Source organism: Ambystoma mexicanum, chromosome 9, assembly GCF_040938575.1.
Source record: "Ambystoma mexicanum isolate Mex_15411 chromosome 9, UKY_AmexF1_1, whole genome shotgun sequence".
NCBI lineage: Eukaryota > Metazoa > Chordata > Amphibia > Caudata > Ambystomatidae > Ambystoma > Ambystoma mexicanum.
In genome coordinates, this window is record NC_090931.1 from 578,633,942 (window position 1) to 578,660,751 (window position 26,810).

Consider the following 26,810-nt stretch of genomic DNA (forward strand, 5'->3'; position numbering starts at 1 on the left):
GTGGAGGGGGACCTGTGGCGTTGTTTCTTCGGTTCTTTTTGTCGAAGATGACGAGCGATGGGAATCGCTTCGGGACCTGGACCAATGCCTTTCGCGTCGAGGAGACTTCTCCTCATAGGACCTGGACTCAACGCTAGAGGCTTTATGGTCGGATTTACAACCTACCTGTAGTTTTCCCCTCCTCTCTCGCAAGGCCTGACACTCCATGTCGTGGCCTTCTCCGAGGCACCACAAACACTCTCGGTGCGATTCTGTGATAGACATTTTTGAACCGCACGATTTGCACTTCTTTAAACCCGATCTTGGGGTCGTGGTCGACGTCGATGACGAGGACATATTTGTTATATTTAGATATTCTCACAGAACTTGAGGCGCGCCGAATCTCCGAAGCAACGTATGCTGCGGAAAAATGGAACTGAGGCCAACGGGCACCGCACGTGCTACTTATAACACCCGATGATGTCACCCTCGACCGAGGCCTTCGAGGGACCATCGACTCGACAACATTGATGCACGGCGCACTCTGGCGAATTTTTTTTACGAAGCAGCTAAAGCTGGATGGAATATATCTAAGATGAGGAATGCGTTGGAGGACACAATCCACTCAAAATTTGAATATTAACTCCCTTAATGCATCAATGTTTTATAAAATGTTTAATGTTGAAAGGACTTGGGAACAAAGATGTCTTCAGAAATTAAATGGGCACAATACTTTGAAATACCGATTGCAGATGATATGTGGCTGCATATTTGGAGCAGAGTAGCACATACCACTATGTCAACCAGCCTAACACAGTCATTTTTCTTTATCCAACAGATTTTTCATAATTCCATGTAGGTGTTTTCAATTCAAACTTGTGGATAGTAACACATGTCGGTCTTATTCTGAACTTGAGGGATCCTTTAAACGTAAGTTTGTAGAATGTAAATATGTCAAACCACTGGGGAATGCTAGGTTACAGATTTTTAAGATTCAATTGGAATTTAATTTTAAATATTTGTTATTAGGTTGCTTGTTTCTGCAATGCACATTTGAAAAATCAAATTGCTCCCCTTTTGACCATATGATTCTTGTTGCTATTCAAAATATTACTGCCAATTGGAAGCAATTGAGTAATATCAATTATAAATTGTGGTGGAACGCTATCTGCAACAGCCATAGACTCGAAAAATCGTTAGTCTCGTTTCCTATACTCATAAAAAAAATATGAAAAGAAAATGGTATATGTATGTTTACTACATTCCTATCAACTTCTACTTTTACTGAAATAGCTATTATATAATAAGTCTGAAGCTCCCACATGCATTTTTTTGCATGTCCACCTCGTGTGTGTTTGGTCTTTGTTTTTGTGCCCTATGTGTGACGAATCCTTAGATGTTGTTACATCTCCCGGAGGGGGAGCCCCACCCCATGATTACAGGGAGGTTAGGCGCTACCCGATAGTCCCCCTGCGGGTGGTAGTCAGCGGGAGGATCACATGGGGAGAGACTCCCCCCTCTAGGGACAAGGATGACCATCTAAGGGAAACACGGTATAATACTCCTCACCTAATACCCTACACACCTCCCACTTTGTAAACCCCAAAAACATACCTAACCAACCAATGTACCTGTGTAGGGCCACAGACCTGTCTTCTACTGAGACGAGGGATAGCTTGGACTATCCTTATGAGGTTGATGATAGAGGTACTGACACGAAGAGGCACAGAGCAATGAAGATGACCAACCAGAGAACTACTGAGACGAGGAAGCCCACCGGAGTAATGAAAGCCACAGCAAGCAATCCATGTGCAGTCAAAATAAAAATCGAAGGACTGAACGAGTGTGAGTCATGGGCAGCCGGGAGCATCTGCAGCTGTGCTGCTTTCCAGTCAATCAAGATTCAAACCTGCACTGAAGTACCGTGAAGGTGAAGCTCTTTGAACACTGGCGGTTGGCCACGCTTGCATCTGTGGCAGGAATGAAGCCCAGCATGGGCAGCAAAAGTTCTTCCCCCGATGTTGTAGAGCCGGCCCAGGGAGACGCTGGAGACTAGGAGGCATGAACCAGACCTCTGGGAGGTGGACACTGATATGACCACAGGATTAATACCGCTGGCGGAAGGAACGAGAGAGAGACTCACGGAACACGAGAAGAAGAAATGGGAGACGCAAGGGGAAGAGAAGCCGGACCGCCAAAAGTACTGGAGGACCGTCCCATAACCACCCAGGGTAACCGGTGTAACGGTAGGGGTATGAAGGCTGCATAAGGATTGAATACATACGAAAAGGAAATTGGGAGTCAGCACCATAGAGGATATACTTAGCAGGCCAAGTATCACCAGAAGTGTCTGGGACCCTCATCGAATGAAACTAAATCCCCAGAAAGACCTGGGGAAGGGATACATTTCCCCTGGTGTTGTAAACTGTGAAACAAAACCAGAGGAAGGCCAGGGCAAGGGGGTATTTTCCCTGGTGTTGTGAACTGTGAGAGTAAAGCCTATGAAGGCCAGGCGAAGGCAGTCATTCTCCTGGTAATTGGCCCGCAAGAAGGATTAAGTCAGTGGTCCAGGGGAAAGGAGTAATTCCCACTGGGATACAAAGTATTAAACTTTCTGACACAGGGCCTCATTACGACCCAGGCGGTAAGTTACCGCCTGGGTCGTACCCTTACCACCATGGTGTAAACTACTTTTACACCATGGTGGATGGCGGATTTACCGCCCCATTCCAAGGTGAGTGGGGCGGTAAATCCCCATTTCCCATTTTACCCTTCCCCATTCCCATTTTTGCCCCATAGGGCATAATGGGAGTGGGGAAGGCGCTAATTACGCCACCGTAAATTACGGTGGCGTAATTAGCACCATGGTCCCTTAGCGCCATGGATTTTAACGCCTGCAAAAAGCAGGCGTTAAACTCACCATGGCGCAAAGGGACCTCGGAATCAGGCGTTAAGGGTCCGCGCCGTTAACCCCTTAACGCCTGATTCGTAATGAGGCCCACAGAGTGTTAGAGGATCTGCAACACTTCTGTTTGTTTGTGAAGTACTAAAGCCAGGGGAAGGGAGTCTTTATTTTCATCTCAAATAAAAGTCTATAGCAATCACTATGCCATCTGCGTGTTGGTCTCCTCCTTCTGCACCTTTAGATATGTTAAACTTGTTATATGCTGTTTAAAGATATGGATTCATGTGAATTCAATTATAGCCCAAGATTAATATATGGTGGTTAAAGATCTTTTATATATGTTTTTATTGTTAAATTGTAATAATTATTGTTTGATGATAACTAATACATGATTTGCACTAAACGGTCTGAAAGCCCCTCTACCGAGAACAAACACGTACAAATAACCTGCTCTATGGGAAGGTGTTCACTATATGAATTGGTATGTCCAGAGCCATTTCCGATGGTTGCATTCATATTAAGCACCAACAAATATATTCAGATTTTTCTTATATATAATTTGAATGTATTGTTATATTCTGCAAAACTAATATCCTGTACAGAATTACGTGCTGGATATGTTATATTTTATAAGAATTGTTTCAACAACAAAAGAAAGAGGGCTAATGTATTTTGTTTATAGTACGTTTTAATAAAGTGAGGCTTTCAGAATAACAAATAAAGTGCACCTATCATAAAACACCTATCACGTATGGTAAGTCAAACCTTGACATCATGGCATCAGCAGTTGGATAACTGCCTTGATAGGACTACTCCCACACTCCTGGTTTACATTTTCCACTTAACAATATTGGATTCCTCTGTGTATAGATAGCTGATGGAGAAATAGTATGTTGTTCATAACAGGCTTCAATAAGTGGCACTTACTGGCTGGAAAGCAAGAAAACTATGGGCCTCATTACGAGATGGGCGGTAAGGACACCGCTGCTGGTAATCTCTTACCACCCTATTCCGAGGTCCCTTAGCGGGTCCCTTCCTTAACGCCTGGTTTTACCAGGCGTTATGGAAGGGACCCGTTAAGGGACTTCAGAGCTAATAGCGGTACCGCAAATTGCGGTACCATTATTAGCTCCATCCCCATTCCCATTGAGCCCTATGGGGGCTCAAATGGGAATGGGGAATGGTTCTCGGAATGGGGACTTACCGGGTCCTCCAAGGTCGGAATGACCCGTAAGTCTCTATTCCGGGAACACGGACCCAGAACGCGGTGTAGCCATGGCGCTAATAGCCTGGCCTGTTCGCTAAGAGACATCTCTTTTAACCATATGCTTGTGTGCTCTAATTTGTACGTATCGGAACTAAGAGAAAATGTTGCTGCACCATCATGAGCCCCACTTGTAACCTGAATTGGCGCAATTTCCAGAGATGCCACCATCATTTGTAGTATGCTGGCATGGGGCCTATCCTGTCTCCGCATGGAATCTGGTGGTCAGTCGCCAACAGAATCATATTTTAAAGGCTTAATACAGTAGTCATTCGTAGTGACTTGCCTGTCACTGTCTACGGCTGGTTAAATGTTGAGGCCAGGCATAGAATGTGAGTGGATGTATTAGTTACCTACTAGTATGGGATAAAGACACTTTCTTTCCTTAAGAAATGAAGTCGTTGTGGTAGTACATTTAGCTGTACCCTCTACTGGATCCCAGGGATTTGCACAGCAGTCCTCCAGCATGTCCAGCCTAGGGAGAAAAAGTCACACTATGCCTTTACTGTCCTCAAGCATCCTTGCGATACATGCTATTTAAAAGGCCCGGTGGCATAGAATAAAAGTCAGCAGGATGCCCCAATTCATGTCCAGCACGACAACGCAGCCCATAGATCAGAACCTTTATCCTAATATTCCCTTGGAAATATTGCAGCAAACAAAAGCGTGGCTCCTGATTGAGAACGAGCATGCCCACAGTTTCTGCCCACACCTTCATTTCGAGGTGAATGCATCTACTGCACAATTGCTCTAGATAATATCTGGAGGACTGGTGCTTTTACAACAGCATTCTCAGCTTGTTTGCATTGAAAATACCACAGTAATGCACATAATTGTGGCTCTTAAGGATAGTGGCAGGCACTCACAGTCGTAGTCCTGAAGTGAACACCAGTGCTCCCAGAAAGCCTGGCTTGTAAACATAAATCTCTTAGAGTATGTCAAGAACTCTCAAAATGTGTGCAATATACCTCAATTCCTGTTCAATATCAGAATAATAAATATAAGCTATGGTGCTGTAATGCATAGGATTTCGAAATCTGATCAAATGTGTATTCAGAAAACAACACCGGGGGTCAGGCCAGCGGAACCTAGATGGCCGCAAGAGCCTAGGCTTCCAAAGCAAGCTCTACTTTCAGATGTTGTCCTTTCAATCTCAGAACACCGACACTTGTCTCAGACGAAGCTTGCAGTGTAAGAATATGTGGAGGTTTGAAAGTGCTGCCTCCTGTCGTTAGAGCATCACTCTATGATATGGCACACAAGTGTACTGTTGACCTCCCACACTGTCTAAATATCTGCAGAGGAAAAATGGCACCCCGCAGTTGAACTAGTCGTCGTCTGCTGCCTGTTTGAAAGGAGACCAGAGGTGAGGTGAGAGATTGGGAGACATTGACAGTAAAGACGGTTCATTTAAACTGCGTCATAGGTCTTCAGTCAGAAAGTGAAGTGGCACAGATGGGGGACAGAAGGAGTGATGGAGCCAGAAGTAGAGCAGCTGCTAAATGCACACAAAGGTACGGACAACTGATGCCTTGAATGTTCAACTGTAGTGTGCTGCCCCAGAATCAAGTACTGAGGAAGTGCAATTCGCAGACAATATTCTGGTGAACTGATGAGCCATTGCAAAAAGAATGAAGACGACAGAGTCAAGATTCGCACATGCCATGGCAGAAGGTGGCAGACTCAGAGAGAGATGACGCCAATGATGCAGATGGGAACTCCGAATTGGCCTGACCAACGGTGAGAACTTCATTATGGACTCCCTGGACAGACTGCATAGGAAGTCTGGCCCCCTTGCAGCAAAAATGACATCCTTGGAAAATATGTCACAGCAGGGTAGGGTCACTGCAGAGTAGAGAAACTGGCAAAAATCTGCTACATTCTGAGAAGCTTTTTAGCGTCCAATGAAGACAAAGTGGTGACACTGTGGGGGGGGGGGGAAACATCCTGGCAATACTCAAACATCCTGATGTGAGGACCGCAGTATCGTCAGCAGATACTATGAAGAAGCCAATCACCTAGTAGAGTGCTGTTGCTCCTCAACCTCCGCTATGAGACAGAAATGAATGATATGCTGGTGGTTTGGAAAGAGCTACTGACTCTGGGAATGGAAGCAGTAATGCTGTACCCAGCGAGGTGCCATACAGTCCAGTTGGGGACAACCTTTTTCTTCAGTAGGCTTTAAGCAATGCTAGCATTTCTGGAAGATCTATTAGGGAATCCACCATGAGAACATCCAAAGGGGTTAACACTCATGATTGACTGAAGAAATAGGTTAGTTTGATCATTCTACTTTTTTTTGGTGCATAGCGCTAAAAGTATTTAGTACAGTACATAAAAAATGTACCATTAAAACACAAAAACAATTTACAAATCCGTGAGAAAAAAAGCAAATTACACACTATATTGATTGTAGGGCAAATATAAAGTAATACATCTTAGTTTACTATATGTACATTTAAAACTCAGGAACATTTTTCTAAAAACGAATGCACAGCAGTCTCTATTTCATTCGCAGAATATAAATAATGCTTAAGATTAGATCAGACATTTAGAGGGTCAGCATTAAAGTTAGAAAACACTTGTTAAGGCATAATATTTGCAATTCCCTCTACTCCTCTAATAAGTGAAGATTGCAAAGATTATACCCATTGAGGTTGCACTTTTGCAAAGCTCTCTCGCCCCAATCACTGAAGCAATGCCTTTATTTGCTGAACACATTTTTAAAACTCTTTTCTATTTGGGCATATTGTGGACATACAAAAAGAAGGTGCTTTAGAGATTTTATTTGGTCAGGGCAAAAAGGTCATAGATCTTTATTATTGTTATTCCATCGAGCCTTCACCACAGCTATTGGTAGAATGCCTAAACTCCTTTTTAGGTACATGGCTCTCTGGAATGGACTCTCGATAAGATATACATCATTTTCCAGAAGATAACTTTGATATACAGAAATGTGTACCCCATAACTAAAAGCCAGCACTTGGATACTTATTGGCCCCACACTAGGTCTGTATGAGTATAAATAGTAAGGTGTCTGCTACTCACATTTATGGCCTCTGGATTGCTACAACATACTTCTAGTTTAATTGCAGGTACATCTTAATGTACTTGAACCATTTTAGTAGAAGGGCATTCTCGTAGGAAAGAACATCCATTACAGGTGCCCTATATTTTGAAAGAAAATCACAGGACCAGACACGCACTCAAAACAGCACTGGTTTTAATGCTATTTGGTCGCTAATGCATGTCAAGCCAGGTTCCATCTGTAATGGGAGACTGGATGTGTTTTTGGAACCCACCATACCCTTTTTAAAAATAGTTTTTTAATCACTGATGGGGCTGGAGTTTTACTGTGACTCCATTATTCTGCTCCATATAAAGCAGCAGCGAACGCCTCGGCCCTGTAGATTTCCAGCTCTGGAATCACATTTTTCCCAAAGGATTTAGAAAAGGCTAATATGCCAATATACATTCTTCCCAGATATGTTAGCCCTATTTATTTGTTCGTGCCATGTCCCATCATATGAGATCCTTACTCCTAGATAGTCAAAATGGAGAACTTGTTCCATTTTCCATCCGTCGATGATGATATTCTAATAATAATAGCTTATTTGTATTTAGTTCACATAATGAACTTTTAAAAAATACATTTTACACACTAAATACAATTCATCATAGATCTGCAACATTTTAAAACATTCTTTAAAAAGGATCATTTTAAAAAAGAGTCTTAAAGGGTATGTTGCCCTCAGTATTTACACTTGCATCCACTTTCAGTTTTCTTTTCAGGCTACCCTTAGAGGCTATGTAGTAATTATCTGAGGTTCTGTCCCCATTCAACGCTACCACTGGTGTCATTTACACTGTAGGGCGGGTGTTTGGGCGTATTTGTTTGGCCCCTTCATTTACCCAATTTACATTTTATTTCACACCATACATGATATGATGCACTCTGTACCGACTCCATCTCAGTGTTCAAGCAGTAGAACCAAAATGCCTCTGTTTTTATTGAGTCGTAACGGTTAATAAAGTTGCCCAATAAGCACATATATCTTGTGCTCATCGTTCTGCTCTGAGTCAAGACATGTCTCGCCGTCTCGGGTCTATCTAGTACATTACACAACAACAGTTTTGCTGGTCCGTGAGCTCTTTAGTGTATACCCCTTGAACAGTTAGTAGCTGCAATTGATTTATCCTGAGCCGCAAACTAAAATCACGAACCAGCCGGCTAGGGTTTCTGAGGATATAGGCCTGAGTTTGGAGGTATTTATGTGAGACACCCATGACCTGCATGGTCATGGGTGTCTCACATATGACATATGCAGATATCACATATGCACATATCACATATGCACATCACATATCACATATGCAGAGCTATGACATGGTCAGAGCTCTGCAGTTTTTCCAGTGCAGTATAATTGCAAACCCAGTCGTACTTCTTCATTTTATTTACGAAATTCATACTGTGTACCCGTTTGGAATTCCGAGCACCAGCCTATTTGAAGAAAGCAGTCATTGTTTAATTTACGATAATTTGTATTTTTGTGAACCCTCTACAAAACCTCATGACTTTTCCCCAAAAGGTCCAACAAGGGACATCTTGGCTGGCTCTTAGATTTCATGTATAACAGGCCTCGGCGAATTTGCACCTGCACTTTGAGTGACACTAGTCCCAGTTCCAGTCGCAAGAAAGCCATGGGAGTCACCAGTGGGAGCCTTAAAATCCTCCTCCGAAATAGGCCCTCCAAAAAATCCCCCAAACCAGGACAAGCCTGCCATTGTTAAGGCTTCAAGACCATAAAGAATTACTGGTATGAAGCACTGCTTGTAGAGCTTCAGGACCCCCTCCAATGTGTATCCTGCCAATTCCCTGGCAAATGTATTGATGATATGCGTTAATTGTTTCACCTTTCGTCTCCTGATCTCTATCATCAGATCATAGATACAACTGCATGATAGTTCCATTCCCAGCTATAGGTAGCTGCACACATATTCAAAAGGTACCTGCTTCAAAACCCATTTTGACCGGGCCCCCTGTTGTCTACCATATCTCATCATTTGCATTGACTTCCAGACCTTGGTTTCATGAAACATTTGACAAAGTGATTTGCCTGTTTTTCTAGGCCTGTTCGAGTTCGAGACAAAATGACCACATCATCGACAAAAAGCAAAATGCCAATCTAATCATGACCGAAGGAGCATCCGATGTATTAGTTGGGAATTCGGTCAGTAGGCCATCGAAAAACAGGTTAAAAAGAAGGGTGAAAGAATGCAGCCCTGCTTTACACCCTTATTAAATGGGAAGGTTTCTGTGCTTTCCTTGCCTAAACACCATGTCACTCTCGCCTCTGAATCTTAATCTATATCCATGATTGCTTTGATCAATGGGAGGGGCACTTCTTTTATTATATTGGGCTCGCCATAATACCACTCTTTGTTTACTGACAAAGGCGGCCTTTAGATCAACAAAAAGTAAATGTATATTGCTGCCTGTGATAGTCACATATTTATTCACGATTAAAATGAGTCTAAAATGAGTCTAAGAGCCTGGTCTATGGTACTCCTTTTGAAAACCAGCCTGCAAATGACAAACAATTACCAATTTTTCCACTTTGGTTTGGAGTATTTTACCAAAGATTTTGTTGCTGGCATCTAGTAATGAGATCGGCTTTTTAATTTCCAGGAACACCAGGGTCCCATTTTTTAAAAATAGGAGTGATGTCCGCCACTTGCCATGATGTTTTTATTTGGCCTGTCTTGAGTATAACATTGAATAGTGATTGTAAATGTGGTACACATATTGCAGGTTCACTCAGAGGTCTACCGGTACAGACCCAGGCCTGTAAAATGGCCAAGCCAAGTGCTTTCATTAACGGCTGCTTGAATGGGATTTTTGTATGTTAGGTTTCCTTCAGAAACATTTCATCAGAACTCCTTAGTCTGTTTCTCATTTGTTGCTTTATTACGGCCTTCCCATGATTCCAGTGCTTTGGCTTTTATTTCTAGTTTATCAGGGTTGTATATTCCTTTTTATAAATTTGTACCACTTCTTTTTCCCCCTCGTTGTTCGCTTTGAGGGCCCTCAAAAGCTTGGTTTTAGCAACCCTACAATCCCCATCTTTACAACTTTCTCTACCTGCTGGAAGACCTACCACTAATGTCTCTGGTTTAGAAAAATAGAGGGCTAATACAGCTGGGATTGTGGTGGCTGGAGCTAATATGGTCCAGCCATTATCCTTAGTTGCACCCATTACTGTTTCCAAAAATTGTAAGGATTTTCTGATATGCAAACAGCAGAATTTGTTTTAAAATCAGAGTCCTACCATAAAATGTGTTGTTTAGAGAACTGTTTGCAGGTTCATCACTGGCGGCGGCAGTACACATTTAGGTTTACAATGGGACCAAATAAGTGCACAAGGTAGTCTGACTCCTTGGGTTAGTATCGGGGAACGTGGGATTGGAAAGGGTGGCTTAGTTGCCACTATTGATCTAAGAGGGTCTTGAATCAATATAGGGGTTTCTCCTCTCTCTCCTTGTCACTCACTACCTCTCCCCTCCCCCATCTTGCTGACTTGCCCTTGGCGAGCACCGTGGCAGGATTATTTTTTTGTCATTTTAAGAGGTGAATTTAAAATTGAAACGATGTATGGGCTGTTTGGAAGAGGTTGACCTAGGCCATTGTTTACTTGCAGAATATGTAAGGACAGCATTTATGTCAGGATCTACTTTGCCTTTGAATAATAATTAATAAAAGATTTTGAACCAAAAACAGAAGACGAAATCGGACACTGTGTTGCCATGAAAGATGCTTGGACGAACCCGAAATACTAGCGGGCAAAATCATTCGGTGGAAAATGAGCAGAGGCATAGTTCCTTTGCCCAAGGCTGGTTGGAAATCATTTACACTGATATGATATGGCATTTGTAACGCGCCTATACACAAGTGTTTCAAGTGTTTCAAGGTGCGATGAGGCAGAGAGGGGGGAACAAGGGGAAGACAGACAACGATCCTACTAGGCCAGGTGTCATTCAGATCGCGCAAGTGCAGGGGTAGGGGGAAGGGAGAAAGTGCAAGGGGAGGGGAGGGGGGAAGTGCAGTACAAGGTAAGTAGAATAAAATAAATAAGGGCCAGCTGGTGGCAAGTGCAAGGTAAGTGCAGACAAGTGCTGGGAACGGGGGCTGTAGGGATACAGAGGCAGTGCAAGTGGAGAGTGGCTGGGCCCAGGACCGAGGTCGGCGAGAGTGGCCCAGTTGCAGATTTGGTACAGATTCAGCGAAGAATTAGCAGGGGAGAGGGAGAGAGAAAGCAGAAGCAAAGAGGAAGGTTTTGAGGTGCTTCCGGAACCGGAGATGGTTCTCCTCAAGTTTCAGGGAGGCAGGAAGGCTGTTCCAGAGGGAGGCCCCTGCCGCGGAGATAGATCTACCCCCAGCTCATTGCTTCGAGAAGCAGCTGACCCTGAGGGAGTTGGAGACGGATGAGCGAAGGGCTCGGGAAGGAAGATATTTAGGAAGAGAGAGTTGAAGGTATTTAGGCCCCAGGCCCCAGAAGGCCTTGTGGACAATGCAGAGGGTTTTGAACTTTATCCTCGCAGCCACTGGGAGCCAGTGTAGAGACTTCAGTCCTGGAGAGATACGGTCCCTGGGCTTGAGGCCATGGAAAAGTCTTGCAGTTCTGTTCTGGATGAGTTGCAGAGGGCGGAGAGTGGAGGCAGGCAGATTAAGATAGAGGCTGTTACAGTAGTCCAGCTTTGAGAGAACCAGGGCTCGGGAGACAGTGAGCTTCTGGGGGAAGGAGAGGAAGGGAAGAATACCTCTGAGGAGGTGCAGCTGGTAGTGTGACTTCTTAGAGATGTCAGATATATGACGAGAGAAGGAGAGTGTGGAGTCGAAGATAACCCTGAGGTTTTTTGCCTTGCAGGTAGGAGCAGGAAGAGGGCCAAGAGAGGCCGGCCAGAGAGCTGCAGGGAAGGAGGGAGTGGGTGTGCCGATGAGTAGAATCTCAGTCTTACTGGCATTAAGGCAGAGGTCATTGGGGGCACACCATTCCTGGATAGCAGACAGTCAGAGATGAGGGAAGGAGAGGAGGAGGCCGAGGGTAGCCTGAAAATGAGCTGACACTGTCGGCCCTCAGTACTCACCAAGAGGGAAATTGTGGTGTATTGATACAACATGGACTGTGCACCGAGATCCTCAAGCCCCAATTTCCCTGCAAAAAAGAAAAAAACAGATTACAGCACAAGACAGAAACATTATCACTTAATTTTGCTAGCAGGATGTTCGTTCTCAACACACCTGTTAACAGGGTCCCGACTTCCAAGGCCCACCATTTGAAGCACAGCATCATCATGCTGTAGATAGCCAATCGACTGAAGATGCCCCACTCCTTAAGACACTCTATTGACCAACCTAGAGGAAAACACATGGATACATTACCCAAACAGCTGCTTTCTGCAGCAACTGCTTTTGGTTGTGACTGGTAGCATCTGCAGTTTATCAAGGTTTTGATTGGTTTTTCCGAGGGCATTGGAGAACTTTAATGATACTAACTTTAGCAAGTGGGCAAGTTTTCCCCCAATTGGCCTGTCGTCTTGGACATTCCATTAATAAAATATGTCATACCGGAAAACTAAATGACATTACAAGTACAAATGCCATGGATCTTTCTAAAATTCTCCAGGAATACCCTTTCCTAGTTGCTCTCTGAGATAAGTACCTTTTATTTGGGCTTGCTACAAAGAGGTTTGAACTATTGTCGATATAAGGGAATACAAAATTATATGTTTTTGTTGCTTTCTCTTTTTTTAACCTCATTTATAATTTCTTTTCAAATACAGACAACAATACATTGGCTGCATTGGTGTGCAAAACGCACATAACAGCCCCCCACCCTGATCGACCATTAACCCAGCCAAATATATTCTCAACACATTATCAGCTGTTTGGTATCAACATATTCCCCAACCTGCACCAGTGGCATTCCCAAGTCCAACATAAGCAGGATCTGCAGCAGATTTATTGTCCAGCGATTTCTCTGCTTACCTTGGCATGGATAACAGGAGATTCACATAGCAGATGTGTCAACGTGCCCTTATGTCCACATTTCAAGCACACCGCAAGCCTCAAGGAAGGCGGGGTGTATCCACTCCAAGGTCCGCGAGAACCCGGTCAATACATTTAATTATATAAGACACAACCCAGCCCTAAGGCCTAATTGATTTGATTTGCTCAGAGGGTTGATCGAATTTCTCGTCTGTAATCAGAGTGTCTTGTTCTACATGCCATTTTCATATAGCTTTAAATTACTCATTTGTTTCAGCATCAATTATGAAGCAGTATAAACCTTTGATTAAGTGCCAAATTCTGTTGTTGAGAACACATGCTGCAAGAGGGTAGTGGAGCTAGAGGGAAGGTGGTTAGTCTGGCCTTCAGTATGCTTATTGGAATGTGGCTAAAACTGGTCATGTCGCTTTTGCCTTAAAGGGTTCAAAATTCCTACAAATCTGCCATCAAGGGATATATTACCTAATGTTAACATCTGGAAGTGTCCTTGTGTTCTGCCTGTAATAGTATGTATGAGTAAAAAATATGGTATGTGTACCCTGGTGTACTTAAGCGTTCTATGGCATGCTGTAACCGTACCGAACAGACTCCAAAATACCAGGCACCATGATGTAGGGTATATTAGATATGTGATGGCTTCACATCGGGTAACCAAATCTCGGTCTGTCGAAACATAAGGGATAGTGTAATTAGTATTGGTCCAGGGGATAGTGTACAGTGTCTTTGTTGCAACGGAGTAGGCTAGCATATCCGGGACTGCCTGTCCACCCTTGGTAAACAGCTAAGTCAGGGTATCTATTGCCAGCACAGACTAGTCAGTCTTCCTTTCAGTGATTTGCAGTGCGTAAATATGTCTTGTGGGAGAATACAATTCACCTTGCTAACATTAATAGCATTTTAGACAATAGGACCATTTTTGCTTGAGTTGCCCTGCCAACTAGTGAAATCTGCAATGTCTCCATTTTGCACTTGCCACACAAGTGTCTTTCCCTTCATGTTATTGGAGCTTTGTGTCTCTTACTTTTCAGTTATTGCAACGATTTAAGTCTTGTTTATAGAAATGGGAGAGGCTCGACTACCATTGAATTGATGGTGTTAGAAATTGACTGAATTGAATTGATGGGCTATACCAAGAGGTAGCGGCCTGGCAGCCGAGTTAAAGGCCTTGCACAAAGTGAGGTCGTTTAACAAGTCACTGGGACATTACACCTGGTACAGCCCATGGAACAGGTTACAAACGACATTAGCACCCTGGGTTGCCAATTTGGTATCCCAGGGTGCTGATATCAGGGTCTTTTCTATGAATGAACGGGACGCCTTGCAGCGTCTCGTTCATTCATAGAAAATAAAGTTCCAACATGGCTGCCACGGAGATGGAAGGCAGGGCTCCTTCCAGAGCCCCTCTTCCATTTCTGTGGCGGCCGGAAAACAGAGACGGAGAGGAGGTGCGGCGGCTGAAACTGCCGCCTCAACGATCAGGTAAGTAGGGCTGGGGAGGGGGTTGGGATATTTTGAAAAATAGAAGGGAAGGGAGGTTGGGGAGAAGATGACGGGCGGGGGAAGCAGACTGCGGGTTCCATGGAACGTGGGCTGAGATTAGCAGTTTCAGCCGGCGATACACAGAATCTGATTGGCAGCTGTGCCTGCCCAGGGTGCTAATCCAAATAAAATTACTTTGAAAAAAAGAGATATGAAAGCTTGCAGGAGAGCATAGCCGCAAGGTATTGGAAGCTGATGTTCTAAATAAAGCAGATTGAGATTAAGTGGAAGAGGTGTAAAAGAAAGTGATGCCTATTAGCAATTTCGACCTCAATACTGCCACCCTCAAAACACCCTCTGGGACCCAAACTCAGGATGGGTGCTACAAAGGCCCACCAATGCAGCATTTGTGATCTCCAAAATGGGGCAAGACACTAAAGATGAACAGGTTGAGCGTTCACTGCTGTAATCTGTAGCTTGCAGGCTCGAATCCCTGCAAGGCTTCTAAACCTTTCATCCTTCCAAGGGCGCTAAATGAGTACCAACTTTGGTTTGGTGATAATTGTATGTAAATATGTTCTACATACATCGCTTTGACGAAATCGCTGTTTATGTATCAGATCATTATCAGAGGGAAACGTTACTGGTTTTATTCAAGCATGAAATTGGGCCTAAATCATATTGGGACTCTGGAGGGGGTATGCGATTTGTGCTCTTATTGGGCCCAGGCAGCACGTGACTACAAGACATAAATACCAAGTCTGTTGTACCCTATGTGCAGTGCCATCTGCCAATCAAGCTGATTGGCAGGGGTTGGGACAATCGCCTTACAAACTACAATATGCACCATTAAAACATTTTAAAGGACTAGGAGTCAATGAAAGATATACAGAATTGTATGTGATCTCTAGAAGTCGCTTTAACTTAAGATGTAAATTGATGATAAAATTTAAAACGATGCATGCAGTGACTGGATTGAGTACTAATGCCCTAAACCATACAACAAAACAAACCTAGAGTACCAATAAAATGTGCACTGCTAAAACCCAAAAGACACTGATTCACTTCATGGAAGACTGAGTATGCAGCAATGACAAACTTTGTTTCGTAATCCACATGTCCACAAAAACAGGTTTATATTTGGTACACTGCAATCTGAGTTGATCCTGACATCAAGTGATTTAATGGCAACACTGGACATAACCATTTTAGAGTATTACTCATAGTTTGGGTGTTGAAGCTGTTCAAATATCACTCTCATCCGTGGTAAATGTGCAAATCGCCTTACACGTATGTACAGATTTTGGAAAAAAATAACTTTACATTTAGAAAAACGCCTGCTATTTACAATGTTCTTTTTTATTGGTTAGTCAATCCTTTTAACAATTTAAAAATTACGTATCCTCTAAAATGTATTACAATTTTATTTTATAGAGTAAAAGTTATTAATTACATTATATTCAGCATAAAAGTTTATAAATAGGTGATCTAAAATACATCATTATAAACATATAAAATCATCATCATATACACTTTTCACATATAACTTAGCAAATAAAACCATAAAATATATATCAAAACTATTTCATTTAGCTTCATAAAACATTTAATATATCTACTAAGGCATAATTTTCATACGTTGGGTATCATATTAACAATTCTATTCCACAAGTGGTATAACGCAAAATCTAAGATGTTACTTGGTCCTGAATACATATAGCTCCATATTTGGTCTGACTGGTAGTCATCAATAGGATGTCTTAAGTTTAAAAAGGCTTTTATATGGACATCCTGTAATTTTGTGCATTTCATGAGTAGGTGTCTGGACGTCCATCTCATCACTACACAATCTACAGTCTATTTTCATAGGCCCTATTCATCCATGCTCCAATGCGGGATAGTGTGGGTTTCCTGCTCTAACCTAAGTAGAAGAATACATCTTATTTTTACAATGACATTGTCATGCAGTGAAACATGGCCCCAAGTATTCTTATCTCTGTGTCTGTGGTTATGAATCTGATTACATTCTTGTTTTCTGAATATATTCTTAATAACAATGAATATCAACATAATGTGTGTTTGTTATTGACGTATGTGTGATATTCATATGAGCTGATGTAGATCAAAACAACGCTCAATATACTTTTCTTGCAAGGCCACTTTTATGGTTTATGGGCCACTTTTGAAGTTACTGTGCCCTGTAGCCATTACACTATTAACAATGACAATGTGGTAATGCAAAAAGGAGCGAAGGTTGAAACATGTTACATGCATGTATTTTGCCCAAGTCCACAAAAGCATCCCACTAGTTTGAAACATGGATGTCTTTGCTCAAAGATTCTATGAGCAAGGACATCCACATCTGAATGGAATCAAAAGGAAAAAATGGGAAGTTACGGTAGAGTGAAACAACATACAGGTGGGTGAAAAAAAAGATGAATGCCCAACAGGGTCCAATCTTCTAAATCTACTAACCTGGGGTTAGAGAGGTGCTTCAAATCAAGATATGAGAGAGAAGGACAGCCCTAGGGCTCACAGGTATTGGAAAAAAAGACCTTGAACCACCTCTGAGCTTTGTAGGTTTTCTAGTGCCATCTTTGACACAAGGTGTCAGGTGTGGGATACTCTAGACCCTGATACAGAGGTTGCACGTTGCCATCCAAGAGGCTACGATCAATGCGACTGATGAAAATGGCCCAGCTGCCCAGCAGAGTCACACCAGGAGCAGCAGGGTGTGACCTACATGAAGATGAAGAAGTCACCATTCCTTTCAGAGTCCAAACCGTGGTTCAGACCGGAGCGAAAACGGTGATACCAGAGGGAACCTATCGAAGAGTTGCTCCAGAATCGGAGCTAACACGTAGGTTTTCCCAGGAGGTGGGAGCAGGAGTGATTGAAACGGATTACCAAGGAGAGAGGAGAGGTTACAGTGATCCTGTTGAACCTTGGGAATACTCCTTTCAACCAGAAACAAGGTAAACCCATTGCCCAACCTGCATGCAAAGCAGGGTTTGTTCAAATATCATAAGAACAAGCAGCAGATGACCCACCACAAGAACTCCTAAGCCCTTATTCGATTGAGTTGCAGAGGCGCAGATAATGGATCGACTCCTGAACCAAGCATGGGAGAACCTGCTTTCAGGGGCCAAGAAGTGAACCATGAAGACCCCGCATTTCATCGAAAGAAGAGGGCTCCTGTACCAAGTCAGTATAAACCCTGTCAGCCCACTGGACTACTCCAAATTAGGCAACCCATGTATCCTGATCATAGTTTCAAGTTGAAACTGATGAGTGAAATGTAAGAGCTGATGAAGATTGCAACCCGGCAAACTTGCATTTACAATCCCCAGATTGACGGCCTAGTGGAACCTTTCAGCAAAAACCAGAAACACATCCTTAGGAAGTTGATTTCAGAAGCTAGACGGAATTGGGATGATCTAGTTTCTTGGACTCTGTACCCAGTAAGGAAGACCCCACAATCATCAAAGACCCCACAATCATAAACCAGGTGCTCTCCATTTGAGCTGGTATACGGATGGAATCCCTGTATATCCTACGAGAAGAATGGGACCCAGAAAACCAGTGCTTGTCACATGGGGGAAGGTCTAGCAGCTGGTGAGAACCCATCTACAGGAAGCCCATTGCAGACATCAGAGAAAGCATCCAATCGAGAAGCCAAGATAAGCACTTTCCAACTACGGGACCAAATAATGGTCCTGTTGCCCACCACACAAAACAAAATGTTAGCTTGATGGCACGGATTATATACCATCAACAAAGTAGTTTTCCCACTAACCTGCAAAGTACAGCAGGCAGATCATCATAAGCACTCCCATCTATAACACATAAACAAGCTCACGGGTTGAAGGGAAATATAGCAAACCATAATTGCTCTTACTGTATACCAACAATACACGGATGAGCCCTTCACCCATACAACTGCATGGAGAAACCATCTTGGTTGGGCCAACAACAACAGATAACCAAGAACTATCAGAGTGTAACAGAAGTTATGCGGACATGTTTTCCTCGAAACCTGATCGAGTACACAGCATCGTCCAAAAGATACATACCTCTCCCGGAAGGGTGATAAGGCTAAAACCATACCGGTTACCCAAAGCCTGGAAACAAATAAACTGTGACGTATTACAACAGATCCTCAAAATATGGGTCAGTGAAGATTTCCCATAGCAAATGGTCATCCCTGCTTGTCCTCGTAACGAAACCTGAGCATACATTTCATTTTTGTATTGTATTGACTTTCGACACTTAAAGGAGATATCCAAATTCAACGCCTACCCGATGCTGAAAATAATTAGACTGGCGCAGAGACTAGGGCCTGCTAAATGCATTTTGACACTGGACCTGATGAAGGGTTAATGGAAAGTACCTTTAGATGAGGAGGTTCACAGTACTGCTATTAGGGCTACATGGAGCTCCTACAACCTTCCAGAGGCTGATGGACCAAGTGCTAGCTCCAGGGTTCGGAATTGTGGGGAGCTGGGAGCTATTTAGCTCCTGCGTCTAGCCTAGGAGAGCGTGGTTAGATTGAAACCAACAGCAACCAGCAACTACTTTTGGCTCCTCGAGCAATTGATGCCTTACAAACATGCATATGTAACAGAAAATAGAATATTTGAAAATGCTAATAAAGAAGAATTAGAGCACATCAAGTACACATTTAAACCTAATGAATCATACATAATTGACAAAAAGTTAAAGTGTGCGTCTCATGTGGAAGTTAGATTCACAGTGTGCTTGGTACTTGCTCCCTCGTTCTAAAACACCAAAACCAGTTGCACTCAATTTCTCATTCACGGTATACAATTTTACAGTTTTATCAATAGACATATAATTAAAAAAATGTTCTAGCAATTTAGGGTGCTGGTAAGTGGACGGTAGACCAAATACCTAATGTATAATACCAAAACACAAATACAGCACTAAAAACAATTGAGGTTGAACTACCCTACATAGAGTAAAAATGTCTTCCAAACAACGATAACTAATTTAGTATACATGTAATATTTCAATAGAATCATAGGTTATATTTTCTGAAATGATAAAGTATGACATTACATAAATCATTTACATTAGGAAAGAAATAGAGTCACGCAATACATGCAAGTGTGTTCTTCATACAAAGTTCCATTTATGTGGCTTCAAACGACACACATTTTCTGAGTTGTGGGGCGAATCTCAGGATGTCGTTACTGCTTCCATGGGGGAGCCCATTCTCATGAGACCAGGGAGGTGAGGCCACTACCCAATAGTCCCCCTCGTGGTGGTATCTGTGGGAGGATCTCATGGCGAGGGAGACCCCTATGGGATCAGTGACGACTATCTTAGGAGATTGCGGTATTCATCCAACATACCCACCTCTCTTTCACCCCGCCCCCCTCTCCATACCTTTACCACCCTCTTCCATATATTTATGTGAGACTATGGAAATAGGAAACACTGAGACTAAGAAGAGTGTGGTCTACCGTATGGAGAATAATAAGAGAAGTACTGGGACAAGGACAACACTCCTGGAAACACTATTGAGCAGTCTAGTGTTTTCTGGATTCCTATTGGTCAAGGCCAATATAAAATAGAAGGGGGCCAACCAAACAGGAAGAGAACCAGAGGCATAGCCTAGAGAGCTCAGGAAAAGTTCGAATTGGACAGACCACTAAGAGGAGACTTTTGCTGGAAGGCCTCCTATGCAAGAGGCACAGAGTTTGTGAGGGTTCAATGGAGTACAGGCAAAGCTTACCAAGAGGAAGGGCCAGCAGAGAGAGCTCCTCCCTGGAGGAACCGGGAGTTGAGAAGCCAGTGGGCAGAAGCAAAACAAAGCTGTCACAGATGGGACGCTTGCGTGTTGGCAGAGACATTCCTGAGAGGTCTGCCATGGTCGGGTTGTGTCTGGAAGCAGGATAAAGAATCAACAGCTGGTGGAGAGAGCTGGAACGTGCCGCCTGAAAGCAGGACGCTGCTGCAGAGCCGCCACAGAGCTTGGAGGGAAGACGTACCCTAAATGGTGGCGAGAGACCCAGAAGCAGCCAAGAGAAACTAGCGAGCACCCAGAGGAGGATTGGGAGACCGGGATGCATGCTGAGAACCCCAAGGGATTATACCACCGTGAGATATGGGTCTGGGACCCGCACCCAATAAGGAGTGACATCAAGTGTTATCTTTATGGCAGTACCTCGCGGACTGAGAGACCATGGCTGCCTAGCCCACGAAAGAGAGAAAGAAACCAATACCAAAGGGGTCTGGGATCAAAGAGGAAGAAACCAATATGAGGGGGTCTGGGACCAGACAAAAAGAATACCTGGCAGGATAGTGAACCATGTATATTTATTGGGAAATCAAAAGAGCTAAGAAGGGTCTGGGACCCACACCCAATAAATAACTCACTCCAAAATCATCTTTATAATAACAGTACCTGTCAGGGTAGTGAACCAGGTAGGTTGTGAACACTGAAAATTGTGAGAAAGACCAGGGGAAGGAAAGGCATACCCCCTGGTGTGAATGACACTAAGAAGGCCAGGAAAGAGAAGACAATTGTCTTGGCATTAGGAAAACCACTGAGAAACCTGAGACAGGTTAAGGGGGAAGGGGCGGGGGAGTCATCCCCATACCACTATGAAGATACAAGACTTTATTTCTATGTGCCTTGCTGGAACCCCTATCCAAGGACGCTTTTGAGACTTTTATATTCATACTCTTTTTGAGAAGAACATTTCAATTGCATTATCCAGAAGTGAACTTTGGGCTGTTGTCCAGAAGAAGCGAGCCATTCTTCTGGACCAAGAAGACCACCACACCTTTTCCCTAAGTTTAGTTTATAGTGTAAGGGTTGGAAATAGGTTTGGATGGTAGACTCTTTGTTTTAGATAGACATCCTGACAGAATCCTTAGCATTTGGTTGAGGCAGAAAAACCCCTTTTAGAACTAGGGTCAGATAGGGTTTGTTTTTTAATTTTCTCACTAATAAAAGTCTATAGCTAAAAGCATGCCACATGTGTGTCAGTCTCCTACTTCTACACCCCTACTGTTACGCTCACCTGGTCTCTGCGGAGGCATTGGGGCATGGTTGCAGCCCTCCCCGGGGTGAAGTCGCTCAGGTCCGACTTAGACCTCTGCGCTTATCTGGTGACTGGTGGTAATAGGTGATGCTGCTCGGGACTGCTCCTGTTGATTCGTTTTGGCAAGCACTCCATCCTGCTGCTTCGGGCAGGGGCGCTTGTATGATCTGGCCCGAGTTCCTTCACTGGTCCCTTGCACGTGGTAGTCCAGTCCTGCTGCGACTAAGCCACTATACTTCAGGTAAGTGTTCCTGTTTGCCTTTGTCTTTCCTCGTCTGTTTTTGTTGTATTGTAAAGTTTGTCGTCTTTTATTGCTGTCCGTTCAACTTTTAATGTTTTGCTCTTTTGCTTTCCTCCCTTGCAGGTGATGTTGCCGGCCTGGCAGAATCTGTGGAGCACGAGGCGACAGCCGGAGGGAATGAAGAACAAAGCTTTGCGGTACAGTAGTTGGCAAGTTGTTAAACTAGGGGCGCGCAGGGTTCAAATGCGGCGCGGCCCTAGGAGGGATGTTCTAACCTTGTCTTTGTTCTTCTTCACAGGGTCCGAGTTTGTGGATGTGGAGTGCGGTGCTGCGGCGTCGGGATCAAGATCACTGGATGTCAGGAGATGAGTCTGCATATGAAGCGATGAAGCACCGGTTTCCTGGAGGTGAGTATGCAGGGGAACGCCTAGTTTCCAAAGGTAAGTAAACTGGTTCAAGTGACAGTGAGCGTCAAGTTGCACTCAAGTGCACAGTAACGCGAAGCACCGGCCTTAAGGATGGAGCAGCTTATATAGCTGAGCTTCTGAAGCCACACCCACCAGGTTCAGCCTGCCTGCCACACCCAATGAGTCAGCACATGAAGACCAGGCCTAGGGAGCCACACCCGATGAGTCAGCACATGAGGATGTTCTCTGGAATAAAGGCTTTCAGCTCCTGGAAAGTTCTTGTAAAATAAAAGCACTCCTGCACTGAAATAAAGTGTTCCTGCTCACACCTCTATATGAGCCTGGCACCAAAGGCACCAGGACTGAGTCCAGCCAGGGCCCCGGTGTTTATAGGCCCCAAAGGGACATAAGTGAGTCAAGTGACCCATTGCCCCCATCACTAGATGGTGTGGTTTTTGTGTTCTGGGGCCTGTGGCCATGACAGCACTCCCCCTCAAGGCCCCTCTCATGGGTGGTTCCCCCTCTGGCCCTGCTTTAGTGGGGTTATTGCAGTGGAACTGCCTGATTAATCGTGGAGCGTGGACATGGTCACTGGGTTCCCAAGTCCGATCCTGGGGTCCATAACCTTTCCAGTCTATAAGGTAGTATAACTCTGGACCATCTTAGAGTCTAGGATCCTTTTAACTTCGTATTCTGGTTCTCCTTCAACTATTTTGGGATCGGGTGGAGTATCGATCCGCGTACCTGGTCTCAATGGTTTTAGGAGGGAGACATGAAACACCGGGTGGATCCGCATGTGGGCCGGTAATTCTAATTTCATGGCCGCAGGGTTGATCACAGCCTTGATAGTGTAGGGTCCCAGATATCTGGGACGGAACGCCTGTGGTCCTTTCAGGGGGATGTTTTTGGATGCTAACCAAACCTTGTCTCCGACTTGGTAGTTGGGAGCTTCCCTTCGGTGTCGATCCGCAAACTGCTTCTGTTTCTCTTTGGCTCTGGCAAGATGCTCTGCTCCTTCCTTGAAAACCTGGGTGATGGTTTTGTGTAATGTCGTTACAGCGGGCATTTCTAATGATTTGAGTGGATCGAAAACGGATGTCCGTGGATGTCGACCGTACACCATGTAGAATGGGCTTTGTCCCGTACTGGTGTGAATGGGGTTGTTATATGCGTATTCTGCTAACCAAAGTATGTCCTTCCAGGTATCCTCGGTTTGTTGCAGCATACACATTATGTATTGCTTGAGGGTCTGGTTAGTCCGTTCGGTCTGGCTGTCGGTTTGGGGCTTGTAGATAACCAGAGGTCGATTTTGACATTTTACAACACCTTTTCCAGAATGCAGAGACAAACTGAGTTCCTCGGTCTGATATCAATATTGATGGGAACCCGTGTAGCCGGACAATCTGTTCCAAAAACACAGTAGCCAGAGTAGAAGCAGTTGGGAGACCTTTCAGGGGAATAAAGTGGGCCATTTTGGAAAAGAGATCTACAACGACTAAGATGGTATTGTATCCGTTACAGGAGGGAAGGTCTGTAATAAAATCCATTGATAGCGTATGCCCAGGTGCTGGGGGTACTTCTAAAGGGCATAGCAGACCTGCGGGACTTTGTTTTTGGGACTTGTGTTCTGCACAGGTGCCACAGGTTGCGATGAACTGGACAATGTCCTTTCGCCAAGTTGGCCACCAGTAATTTTTCTTTATTTTAGCTTGGGTTTTGGCTATTCCTGGATGCCCTTCTACTAATGAATCGTGATAGTTTGCGATGATTTGGTTCTGTAATTTCTTATCCGGGATGTACAAATCGTCCTTGGTAGTATGGTAGGTTATCCACGATCGTACATCGGTCTCCCTTCCCTAGCCATTCCTGTTGCGCTGGTGGACTTATCAAGTGTTGCAGGTCAGATTTTAAGATTGATGGTTGTGGCAATCATGGCTTGGATTCGTCCTTCAGGGATGATGGCCAGAGGGTCTGGTGTAGTGAATGCCTCTTCTCCCTCACGCATGCGAGACAGGGCGTCTGCTTTTCCATTGCATAATCCGGGTCTATAGGTGATGACGAAGTCGTATTCCGCAAAGAAGAGAGCCCAGCAGAGTTGGTGTGATGATTGCGCTTTAGCGGTCTTCAGATATTGTAGATTGAGATGATCCGTGACAACGGTGACTAAGTCTAACTCCAATAAGATAATGGGCTTCATTACGAGTTTGGAGGCAGCCATGGAGCTATTAGCCTCCATGGCTGCCTCCAAACCGGCTCCTTTACCAGGTTCCTGCAATGGGGATTTACCGGGTCATTCCGACATAGGAGGACCCGGTAAATCCTCCTTCAGGAACCATTCCCCATTCCCATTTGAGCCCCGATAGGGCTCAATGGGAATGGAGATGGAGGTAATAATGGGCACATTATAAGTGTCCCGTTGTTACCTCCCTCTTCCCTCGCGCGAGCCGGAAAAGACGTCTGGTTTTATCAGACGTCTGATCCGGGTCCCGCGAAGGGAACCTCGTAATACGCACTCCCAGAATGAAGGTAGTCGGTCTCGTACCGGCCCCCTTCATTCCAGGAGCGCAAGGGTCGTAATGAGGCCCTGTGACTCTAGGCTTTGAACGCTGCCTTAATTGCTAGCAGTTCTTTATCAGTGATTGCATAATTCAATTCAGGGGCTGAAAACTTGCGAGACCAGAATGCCAGGGGATGCAACTGACCTATTTCGGGGTCTCGTTGTGACAGGACAGCTCCCATTGCTACGTTGGAAGCATCAGTTTCGACAACGTATGGTAGTTCTGGTCGAGGATGCCGTAGAATTGGTGCTGTCGTAAATGCTTGTTTTAGCTCCTGGAAGGCTTTCTCTGCCTCTGTGGACCAATTAAATTGTTTATTTTTCCGTAGTAAAGAGGTGACTGGGTGAACGATCTGGGAGAACCCGGGAATGAACCGGCGATAAAAGTTGGCGAACCTGAGTACACTCTGCACTCCCTTTATGGATGGCGGTGAGGGCCAGTTAAGGATACTGTCTACCATGCGCGTGTCCATGCGTACACCCCGTGGTGTGAGAATAAAGCAGAGTAATTCTACCTCTGTCACATGAAAGAAGCATTTCTCCAATTTGGCATTTAGCCGGTGTTGCCGCAGTTTCTCCAAAACTGCCTGGACATGGTTGACGTGGTCCTCCTTGGTGGTCAAATAGACAAGAATGTCATCAATATAGACAAGAGCGCAAACGTCCAACAGTTTGCGGCGTACGTCATTCATGAAGAATTGGAACGCTGCCGGGGCATTACATAGTCCAAAGGGCATAACCTGATATTCATAAAGGCCATATTTCGTGCGAAAGGCCTTCTTCCACTCATCTCCTTTTTTGACTCTTACTAGATGGTTGGCCCCTCGTAAAAGTCTAGTTTTTTATATATCTGAGCGTTTTTGACTTGATCCAAGAGCTCGGGTATAAGCGGTAACGGGTAACGGGTACCTGTTTTTTACCGTGATTTGGTTAAGTGCTCTGTAGTCAATGCAGGTTCTCAGGTCTCCTTCCTTTTTAGGCACAAAAAAGAGGGGCTAGGATGCAGGGGACTTGGACGGACGAATTAAGTCATTTGCCAGATACTGATTGAGGTAGGTTTTTAGATGCTGGTTTTCCTGTTCTGTTAGGGCATAAATCCGGCTGCAGGCAACTTGAGCTCCAGGTACCAGATCAATTTGGCAGTCATACGTTCTGTGCAGAGTTAGGGTGTTCGCTTGCTCTTTTTTAAAGACATCTTGGTAATCCAGCTATTCAGGTGGTAGTGAACTGGTGAGGCCCAGTATGGTTTCTTTCACTGACGAACCTGGGTTGGTAAGAACTTTTAATGAGAATCCCTTGCTATAATAGGTGTCGGTGCAGTCTTGGGGAAAGGTCAGAACTTGTTTACGCCAGTCAATCCTGGGATTGTGGGTCTCCAGCCAGGGCATTCCCAATATCATCTGGAACTGAGGAGCGCTGATGAAATCGAAGGTGATGTCCTCTTGGTGACCGTCCTGACACAGAAGCGTGACCTTCTCGGTGTAATGCGTCACTGGGCCGGATGATAGCTGAGATCCATCAACTGCTGTGACATGTTCCGCAACCTTCTTCTATCAGAGAGGAAGGCATATGCGGGTAGCCAGATCTTGGTCCATGTAATTTCCCACAGCCCCACTGCCAACGTATGCCTCGAAGGCATGTATTTTTGACGGCTGTTTGTGGTTTACTTGGAGCACAGGGATGACTAGATGTGAGGTCTATATAGGTTCCTTTTTCACCCCTCGACAAGTGGACCCTTACGCTTGCCGGGCGTTGGAGTTTCCCCGAGTCCTGTTCTTCTTTTTCACCCTTGTCAGTTGCTCCAACGGCTTTCCTGGGTGGTTTCACCAGGCATTCTC

The 26,810-nt window shown here is 44.4% G+C and overlaps 1 protein-coding gene across 1 annotated transcript in view; it reads right to left on the bottom strand.

The window, feature by feature from the left end:
• The window catches only part of LOC138488299 (multidrug and toxin extrusion protein 1-like), a 638,882-nt gene that overhangs the window by 415,953 nt on the left and 196,119 nt on the right, over window positions 1-26,810 (bottom strand). Inside the window, exons 9-10 of the mRNA XM_069615181.1 lie at window positions 12,448-12,561; window positions 12,294-12,361 (exon numbers count right to left, since the gene is read on the bottom strand). Coding sequence (XP_069471282.1) covers window positions 12,294-12,361; window positions 12,448-12,561 — 182 coding nt within the window. The remainder of the gene's footprint in view (window positions 1-12,293; window positions 12,362-12,447; window positions 12,562-26,810) is intronic.